The sequence below is a fragment of the Heloderma suspectum genome, chromosome 3 (assembly GCF_057233095.1).
Source record: "Heloderma suspectum isolate Gila_16-S chromosome 3, 16-S_ref, whole genome shotgun sequence".
In the NCBI taxonomy this organism is placed as follows: domain Eukaryota; kingdom Metazoa; phylum Chordata; class Lepidosauria; order Squamata; family Helodermatidae; genus Heloderma; species Heloderma suspectum.
In genome coordinates this window covers 155226185-155236511 of record NC_139460.1, presented here as the reverse complement: position 1 = coordinate 155236511, position 10327 = coordinate 155226185, and the positions used below count along the sequence as shown (strand labels likewise).

Below are 10327 nucleotides of genomic sequence, written 5' to 3'. Positions count from 1 at the left end.
GTGTTAGGTTTATCTCTTGTTAAAGCACACATAGTGGAGCTATGTGTGCTAGTTCTCTCTACTCTCCTGTAAGTGCACAGGCCCTGATTCAGATCAAGACCATGGTGCTTCAGGAGCAGAGGATTTAAACTTCCCCCACCTGTTTTTTTCATGAAATTCCACCCCTCCTTCGGGGTGGGGGGTGTTAAAAAAGAAAAAAGAAAAACCTTCATATACGCCAATGGAGAGGTTTTCCTTTTTTTAACCTGCTCCTGGTGGGGGAGTGGAATTTCATGGGGAAAAAAACAAGCGGGTGTGGGGAGCTTAAATCCTCCTATTCTGGAGCACCCCTGGTCTGAATCAGGGCTGCATGCCCTTACATGAGAGTAGAGAAAGCTAACAAACATTTACTTTGAACCTTCGTTTCTTCTTTTTACAATCTTAAATTCATTTTGTTCCATTTCCACATCAGTTTGAGATTTTTTTAAAAAATATTTCACATGAAATTTGTATGCACATTTTCCCCAATACATGCATTTTTGTATGCAATTTTGACCAATATACACATTTTTTGCAAGCCATTTATCCCTAATAGAATTTAAAAATAGCATTTTTAAACAGCATTTTCCCTAATGTATGCATTTTTGTGCGCACTTTCCCCTTATTTTGTACACATTTTTTGATTGGAGAACCCCATTGCAAAATTCAGAGAAGTGCAAATTTTAAAGGATAACTGAATTTCGGTTCAAAAGTGCAAAATTAGGTAAGTTCACATTAAAATGCAAACTGAATAGGTTTCTCCCCCATTCCTACTCGCAGGCTATCGTGATTCGCAGAAGTTTGGGGAAGGAGTGCCATGGAAGAAGGGCTAAGTATGAAATATAACATGGAAACGTCAACAGTATACTTGAACTAGTTCCAATGCTCAAACCAATATTTCAGGTTGGCTTTAATGCGTGTTGGTTTGCTGAACTTATGGAGTTGCCTTTAGAAGTGTGTGAATCTCTGTAGTGTTGCAGACCTGTGTAACCCTTTTTGTTTCTTATGCTCTCCCTCTCTAGTTCCTTCTCCAGGGCAACTTCAGCACCGAGTTCACAGTGTGGGACACTTTCCAGTATCTGTCAGGCAACCTCTCAAAGCCACAGCCTACGTGAGTCCGACTGTTCAAGGGAGCAATAGTAACAGCAGCAGCAGCAGCATTCCCTTGTCCAGCAACACCTTGCAGCTACACTCTAACACAGGTATCCCAATGCCAAACAAGACTACAAACGCAGGCATTGTAACTCGCAGTGGTCTTCCGAGGCCTTCGCTGGCTATAAGTGGGAGCAGCATACCCAGGAGCAAAATTGCACAGCCAATTCGAAGGTAAGTGCTGTTTTGTTCAAGGAGAAAATGAGAGAGTATCTACATGGCAAGCTACTGGCTGATGAGTGATTCCCTCTCCCAGCGAACCCTGGACACTGTGGTTCTGTGAAGAGGGCTAGGGATCTCCTAAAGGAGAAATCTCAGCATCCTTCCCAAACCACAATTCCCAGGATCCTATGGAGGAAGCCACAACCACCAAAACTGGTATAAAACTGATCTATGTTTGCAATGTAAATATAAGCTTTAATCCAGGGGTAGAGAACCTTCGCCGTGATAGGCTACGTAAGTATTTATGTAGCCTATCTTGGCAGGGGAAAAAAAACACCCAGCATACGCAAATGGCGGCGGCTACTGCCATTTGTGTGCGCTGGGGTTTTTCCCCCTGCCGTGATAGGCTACGTAAATATTTACATAGCCTATCACGGCTCAATACAGGGATGCAAATGGCAGCGGCTATGACAGCCGCCATTTGCGTCCCTGCAGGGCTGCCCAGTGGACGGATGTCCAGCTGTGGGCGGCCGGAGCTGGCCGGCGGCTCCACAGCTTGGCTGCGGAGTGGAGCCGGCCAGGCAGAATTCCGGGGGGGAGGACCAGATCGCCTCCCCTCCGTTTAGGATTCCGGGGGGAGGGACGGAGTGCCTCCCCCCCCCCACGGATTGCCCGGCACGGAGCCAGGTAGATGTTTCATACATCCCTAGCTGCAGCTCCATAAACTGGGGATAAGGGGGAGTTATTGAGCATCCATCAGCCCATAGTACAAGGCTGGTGGGCTGTATTTGGCTTGGTGGATTCACAGGTTGTGCATGCCTGCTCTCTCAGTTTTGTGGGGTTGGGTAAGTGACTGCATTGCTCTTCCATCTCAAGCCTCTCCAGAAGGGAAGATATTGAGTAAGTGGCCTCCCACCTTCCTCTTTTGACATTGGGTTGGATCCAGATTTACACTAGATCCACTGCACTGGTGGAAGTGGACTTCCCTGCCCCCTCCTTCCCACGGCAGCCCTCTCTGAATGGGGTAAGCTGTGGTGTGTGGCGGGGAGGAGACCTCCCCCTCCCCAAATCGGGCTACCGTCCACGAGCAAAACCCTTCCTCTCATGGAAGATCCCTTCCTATCATGGAAGGCAGGTCCTGGATCCAACCATATATGTTTTCAATTTAAGAGCATTTTAAGGGGGGGGGGCATGCAAGACCCAACCTGTGACCTACCAAGCAGAATGCAGCATCCAGCTGTTTACCATGGCCTGCCAGGTAGTTTACCACACTTAGCAGTAAAAATAGATTTATTAGATTCCTGGCAGGCCCCCGTACGTGGCCATTATATGGGCCGTACTGTTGGAGAGGGGCATAGTGCAGTGGTAGAACACATGCATTGCACGCAAAAGGTCCTGAGTTCAATTTGTGGCATCTCCAGTTGAAAAGGATCAAGTAGCAGGTGATAGGAAAGCCCTTTGCCCAAGACCCAGAGTAGGCAATGCTGGGCTCAATAGACTTGGTATAAGGCAGCACCCTATGGCTGGTGGGCTGTGTCTGGTTTTGTAAGTCACAGTTTGTGCCGACCAGCTCTGAATCCTTTTAATTGAGCAGCTGGCACATCGTCAGCTCCTGTCCTGCAGTGCAGTTTTTTTCCCTTGGAGTGTACCTTAAGTGATCAGTTTCATTAAGCAAAGAGCCATTTAATAATTCGACAGCCATTTTAATTGTGTTGATAGGTAGGTAATGAAGTGTGGCTGAATGTTAGATTCTTGTAATTAAAGGTTAAACCCGAAGGCACACCCCTGGGCTGCTTAAAAAAATACCATTAGCTTCAGTAGAATTTGAACAGCTTAATGGTGTGCCCAGATTGCAGTATAAAGTAGACTAAGTAGCCAGATTGCAGTCTTAGTAGCCTAAAGGACAAAGGAAAATGTTCTCTTTTCTGGAGCAAGACATACTCACCTCTACTGCTTACTTTGGACAGTCTCTCCTAGACTGCTGTCTTGAAATCTGCAAAATCATTGGAACACGGTACTTGGACATTTTAATTGAAAATCTCAGGGATTGAACCTGGGACCTTCTGCATACAAAGCACGTGGTCTACCACGGAGCTACAGTCCCTCTAGAACAGCCTGCCCCAACCTGGTGTCCTCCAAATGTTTTGGACTGCAACTCCCAAGTCTCCTGACCATTGGCCATCCTGGCTAGGGCTGATGGGAGTTGAAGTCCATAAACACTGGAGGGCACTTGGATGGGAAAGTCTGGTCTGGAATGTGAATTTGAAACTCTTTGATGTTTGGGAAAGAACTCTGCAGTTCATTTAGTTTATTTATTTATTGAATTTTTTAATCACCCATCTGGCCGGTCACCCGGCCGCTCTGGGCGATGTACAGCAATACAACTTTAAAACAATAAAATTGTACTTTAAAACATCATATTTCTAAAAATACCCTAACCCACCCCAAATGCCTGCCTGAACAACCATGTTTTTAATGTATGGCAGAAGCTCATTAAAGAGGGGGCATGGTGAAGTTCCCTAGGGAGGGAGTTCCACAGAGTGGGGGCCACCACAGAGAAGGCCCTCTCCCTTGTCCTCACCAGCCTAGCTGTCCTGGCTGATGGGACAGAGAAGGCCATCCGAGGCTGATCTTGTTGAGCGGCCTGTCTGGTGTTGCTGGAGGCGCTCCTTAAGATAGGCTGGGCCAGAACCATATAGGGTTTTGAAGGTCAAAACCAACACCTTGAATTTGGCCCGGAAAACAACTGGTAACCAGTGCAACTCCTTCAGCACCAGAGTGATGTGATCACACCAGCAGCTTCCTTTAATCAGCGAGCCACCGCATTCTGTACCAGCTGCAGCTTCCGAACCGAACCCCACGTAGAGCGCATTGCAGTAGTCTAGATGAGAGGAGACCAGGGCACGTACTACTGGTGGGAGCAGATGGTCGGGAAGGTAGGGGCGCAGCCGCAGTATCAGATGGAGTTGGTACAGCGCTGTCTGGTTCACAGCTGACACCTGAGCCTCCATGGTAGGGATGTCAGAGAGTTTCTCCATGAATCTCGGGGAGGCTGAATGCCAATGCATTCGGCCCCCCGAAATTGATGGTGAAATTCTCCGCCCCCTCACCCCCCCCTGGATGGGACTTACCTCCCTCGAATGTCCCTCTCGGCGGCGGGTCCCGGCGGGAGTTCAGTGGTGGTTCGTCGGGGGTGGGGGCGCTTCTGACCGGTCGCCGCAGCCGCCAGTACAAAATAAAGTAAAAAAAAAACCCACACCCCTGATAGGCTACGTAACGATTTATGTAGCCTATCACGGCTAGATTCCCAAAGTCAGCCGTGATAGGCTACGTAAATCGTTATGTAGCCTATCACGGGTGTTGTTTTATTTTCACTTTTGTATTTCGCGGCCGGGGAGACGGGGCGCTTCTCCCCGGCATGAATTTCGGCCGGGCGAGGTGGGGCGCCTCCCCCCCCGGCCTGAACTTCGGGGGGAGAACCGAAGCGCCTCCCCCCCACCGCAAAGCAAGCTGCAGGACCAGGTAAGTGCCTTTCGTACATCCCTACTCCATGGACAGCTGGGAGTCTAAAATGACCCCCAGGCTGTGGACCTGGTCTTTCAAGGGTAGCCATACCCCATTCAACACCAGGTCTACATCCCCCAGCCTCCTCTTGTCTCCCTCGGTCTTGTCAAGGTTCCGCTTCAGCTTATTCCTCCCCATCCAGCGATTCACCATCTCCAGACATTTGGACAGGGATTCTACGGCCAACCTTGGTGAAGATTTGAACGAGAGGTAGAGGTGCGTGTCATCTGCATATTGATGACACCGCACCCCAAACCTCCTAATGATAGCCCCCAGCGGCTTCACATAGATGTTAAATAGCATAGGGGAGAGGATGGAACCCTGTGGCACCCCACAAGTGAGCGGCCACGGGTCCAAAACCTCCTCTTCACAGCTATTAAGAAAAGCAAGCCTTTCCATCTTGGCAGCACCTCACACCTTTTGTCCTGAGCACGTACACGCCTAAACTGTTTTATGAAAGAGACTAATATGTATTCTGAAAGATGTATACATTTACCAGAGAGTGCATGATTGGTCCAACCTCCCTGCTGTGTGTGTGCAGTTTTTTAATTACTTTTGTTTAGGGTTGGCCCTAGGCCAAATGACCCCTCCACCCCCCCAAGCAAGGAGCATTTTGGGTGCCCCTTCCCCCACTTGTTCAGTTTTGAATACCTTATTTTATGGTCATTTGTAGCCCATTCTGGAACTTCTGATGCATGGTTTGCAAGCATGATTTATCCTTTTAATATGATAAATTTGCACATACAGATCTGATGTTGGCCACTTGCTTCATTTGAACAGACTGCTGTGCCTGTGTGATACATTTTCTCAAAATTTAAGTAAGCAGACATTAACACAGCAATGACCGGGCCTGTCAGCATCACCAGAGAAGATGACGTGGTTTGTACTAGTTGTTTTAGCTGTTGAGTGGACAGCTGAATAGATAACCTATGATAATGCCTCCCAACCCAAGCCCAGTGCCCAAGGCGATGACCTGGGTTGCCTGTCCTTAAATAAGGCTCTGCTTCTATTTCCCTTCATGTGTGAAGCAGCTCTTAAATGCCCAGCGTTCAGGGCTGGGCCATGGGTAGTTGTCTAGAGTGAAGCAGGAGCCTGGAGCTATGGGACCAGGTAGTAGTCAGGATCAGGGGTTGAGGAGCAGGCCCAAGTCAGGAGCAGGCCTTGTTGCTCCAGCAAGCCTCAGTTGGAACTGTTGTGAACCGCCTGGAGACCTTCAGCTATTGGGCGGTATAGAAATGAAATAAATAATAATAAAAATATTAACTTGAACAGAAAGCCATCTTCTACTTCTTCCTGTCCAGTGGGATCCAGGCTGCATGGGTGGAGTCAGTCCAGGGCCTGAAGGGGCTTCATTGAGAAGCTGCCACCTGCAGTTCAGTAGTTCACCACATGGGGGAGCGGCACACAGAGCCAGCAGCTCCTAAGGCCTGACCCAGCATGGGAAACAGAATGCAACATGTCCTAGGGCAGGGCTGGGCAGAAGGGAGAACTCCAGATGTTTTGGACTTCAACTCCCAGAAGGCCCTGCCAGCATGGCTAATGGTCAGGAATCCTGGAAGTCCCAGACATCTGGAGATCTATTTTCTGCCCACTCTTGTCCTAGGACAGAGGTTTTCAAACATTTTACCCATGGGGGTCATGACCATGGTCATTTTGTCTTCCAAAGAAATCCAAGGTTTTAGCCACAGACACTGAAGTGCATTCTAGGATGTACTCTTACACTGGCTAGACCTGTGGAGCTTACAGCATGTGGGAACAGAAACTGTGTCCTTGAGTGTCTACTCTGTAGCCACACATCATGTATTTAGCCACTATGAACTAAATAATAAATAAATAATAAAATGATGATGAAGAAGAAGAAACCTCATGCTGAGGAATCCTGGTTAGTTTCTCAGGATCCCCAGGGCTTCTAGGAAATGATGAAAAATCTGGCAAGGTTTCCCAAAAGCATTACCGTAGAATGAAATGGGAGGGAAAATGGCAGCAGAGGCAGCTCTAAACTCAGACATAAGACAATTTAGCTGAAGAAGGCCAGCAGTTGCTATTAAAAAAAAGAATCCTGAATAAAAGAATCATCACATTTTAGAGTTGGAAAGGACCCTGGTGACTTCTAGACCAACTCCCTATTCAATGCAGGATCTACAATGCAAGATGCAATGACACCATCCCTGACAAATGGCTGTCCAGCCTCCACTTAAATCAGCCTTCCCCATCCTGTTGCCCTCCAGATATTTTGGACCTGGACTCCGATCAGCTCCAGCCAGCATGGCTAATGGTTAGGGGTTATGGGAATTGCAGTTCAAAATATCTGGAGGTCAGGGACAGGTCAGGGAAGGGAAGGCTGGCTTAGATAACTATTTGGGACCTATTCCAGATCTCAACAAAGGATAGTCAGAAGACTTATTTGTCCTATGTTTGAGGAAATATCAGAAGGGGACATTTAAACATTTGCCACTAAGGCAGATGACAGTGTGTCCTCCTTCTCCTCTTTCTGGTTTTTAAAAACAAATTGTTGTAGTTATTATTAAATAGCCAGAGCTTCTTGCTGAGCTTTGTAGAGATAACAGAGGGCCTTCCAGACGAATGCCACTTTGTTGCCTGCCTTGAAGCTCTAGTTTCCATTCCTCTGAAGAAGAGGCAGTTACTTATCAGAAAAGTGGTGTCAAGTGGCCACGTGCAGTAGCATCCAGCACCAGCCACTTCACCGTGGGGTGTGGGGTGGGATGGGGAGGAAGGGAATGTTTCCACAAGGCGCAGACCAGTGGTCTTTCCTAAATTTGCATTTTGCCATTTTGTTGGTGTTTTATACATGTACCCATGCAGTTTAGAAGGGAAATTGTGGATTCTGTTCTTTATGAGCATGTACATGGTTATTCTTGCATCAGCCCTGGGCCTCAGTCCAGCTCCCAGGGGCTTCCTAGCTGGCTGTCAACAAAGCCCTTTGGTCCCAATGATATCCTTCCCTGCTGCTCCAAGACAACTCAGCTGCTTTGTCCCATGGAAGCTGTCACACAGTCAAAGAGCTCTCTTCACCACCGCCACCCTTCCTAGCATGAATGCAAGAGATGCTTGGGCAGGGCCCTTCCCTTCCTGTGTACCTCAGCTACTCATTTGGAGACCAGAACTAGACAAAAGCAAATCCTTGCATAATAATACCATAGCTGGACTGTACCATTTCAGACTGCAGGTGGACAGTGCATGTTTGTAGTTTCTCCCATGAAAAAGAATGTATCCCTGTGCCTGGGAAACCAGCACCTCATTTTCTATTTGCAGGAGATGTTCTGTTTTTTTTTATTTTATAATGGAGGAGAATTCGGGCATGCACTCCTGCCTCACCCGAAATGAGGCTCTGAAAACTGGCTCTGAAATGCAGCCTCTTCAATTCACCTGACCCAGCACTGTCAAAGCTGAGGTGCAAAATCGGAAAGGTGCAGGATAGGTAGCTGTTTGCACAGAGAGGAGAAGATTAAGGAACCTTTACCTGCATTTCAGCTTGCATGGAAGGGAGTCAGCGGGCAGAATGTTGCTGGCCCCTCGGCCCATGCTCAATTCGCAATATACTTGCTGTTTTAAAAAACTGTCATCCAGGAAGTGGAAGGGCCGTAACTCAATGGCATCGTCCATGCAGAGAGTTCCAGGTGCAGTCCCTGATATCTCCAGGTAGGGCTGGGGAAGTCTGAAACCTACACTGCCAGTCCGTGTTGACAATACTGAACTAGGTGAAGCAAAGCTCCGAACTGGAATAAAGCAGTTTCCAATGTTTCCTATATGTGAATATGTTCAGCATTAGCAACTATTTGCCTTGGCAGAGGCCTCTTTTCAGTCTCAGGGTGTTTCCAGACAAGGCTTTTATCTGGAATCTGACAGGGGGTCCAGATGTCACTGTCTACCATTTGTAACCCTCTGGTGTTTTCCCATTGCTTCTTCTGTCTTTTTTTCTCCCCCCCCCCCCCCACACACACACAAAAAAAACCACTAAGGAGGGAAAGACAGAATAGGTGCACAGTGTCTTTTGATTGGTAGTGTTAGAAGCCATATGTCTGGATGCATTGTTGTTGTTGTTGTTGTTGTTGTTATTATATGCAATAATACCTTCCACACTCATCATGTGTCTACACGGTGTTCTGCATTCTGCTCAATTAGTGTCGTCTTCTGTGCTTAGCTGACATCTAGCTTGTTTCTTAAAGCAGTTTTCTCCAGCCACCAAAGCCTCTTTCCTCGCTGAGTACTCTGCGGGATGGCAACTGGAGAGATGGCTGTTATTGATGTTGGGTGTTGACCAGAACCACGTACAAGAAATAATGCAGATCCTCCTACCCAGCTGGCTGGGTATCTGTAACTGTGGATGGGTAACATGGGGCTGTTTCTTATTCGTCTGTCATTACCGTTGGTCACTAAACATACTGCACTTAGTTGTTTGCTGGGGGTGGGGGAGAAACAGCAGTATTGTCAAACTAATGTTGCAGCAGGCTTATCTAGAGTTTTTAAATACGTGCACAAAGTACCTGACGTTTCCCACTTGGGGGAGCCAAAGTGTGACTTCTGAATTCTTTGTCATAATGAATTGTTCAGAACTTTTAAAATTTGTGTATTTCTCTCTCTCGTTCTCTCTCTCTTTTAGAAAGGCATTCTTTTAATGAGTTCTCTTGAAAATTTTCAAAAATTGTTTCCCATACTACCTGCTTCCATTTTGCTTTTATAGATTTTCCAAGGGGGCATATTTTTGCACTTAATGCATTTTTACATTTGCTTGAATCATAGAGTATTAAAGTATTTTGTACATGTGCCATAAGTCTTTATTTTCCCCTTTTAATGGCAAGGTAATATTTTAGGCACCTGGTGGAAATACATCTTGAGCATATCTGCCCCCAAACCAGTTAGGGCTATCTGCCCATGGAAGCAGACATCCATATGCATATCTCTAGAAGCACGAGGAAATATGGGTGGTTTCTGATGCTAAAAACTCCAATCCAGTTCCAGCTCCAGTAAGAATATGAGTGTTATTGCCAACCATCTGTTTGTGGGGAGGGGGTGGGAAGGAAGCAAAAACCCGGATTCAGTCAAGTTCTGACCCTACTCCAAGTGGGTCAGGACCATGGTCAGCAATATGACAGCTGCACTGTCAGTTTATGTTGCGATAGCACATACTGAAAAAAGTATTCCCTAAACTGCCATGCCTTTGCGTCAATATGAATCTTGTTTTCTCATCGCCTTGTTCCAATATTAATTTATTATCACGGTGGTATTATATTTATAAAGAGGGCATAAATTACATTGCACTTAAAAGATGCAGTGACCTCTTAAACGGTCGGGTTTCGATACTTTATTAAAAAGAATAAAATTGCATTGTTTTATGAACAATTGTGTATGGTGAAAATGAATGCGTTTTCATGGAAGTAAGACTTTTTTGATAAACCTTTTACAAAAACAA

General features: G+C 46.7%; 1 protein-coding gene across 2 annotated transcripts in view; it reads left to right on the top strand.

Moving 5' to 3' along the window:
* The window catches only part of SLAIN1 (SLAIN family member 1), a 52910-nt gene extending 43748 nt beyond the window's left edge, over nucleotides 1-9162 (top strand). For both annotated transcript variants that reach the window (XM_084841833.1, XM_084841831.1), the window contains 2 exons: nucleotides 1041-1344; nucleotides 9087-9162. In XM_084841833.1, the coding sequence (XP_084697959.1) occupies nucleotides 1041-1344; nucleotides 9087-9162 (380 nt within the window). The remainder of the gene's footprint in view (nucleotides 1-1040; nucleotides 1345-9086) is intronic.
* The last annotated feature ends 1165 nt before the right edge of the window (nucleotides 9163-10327 follow it).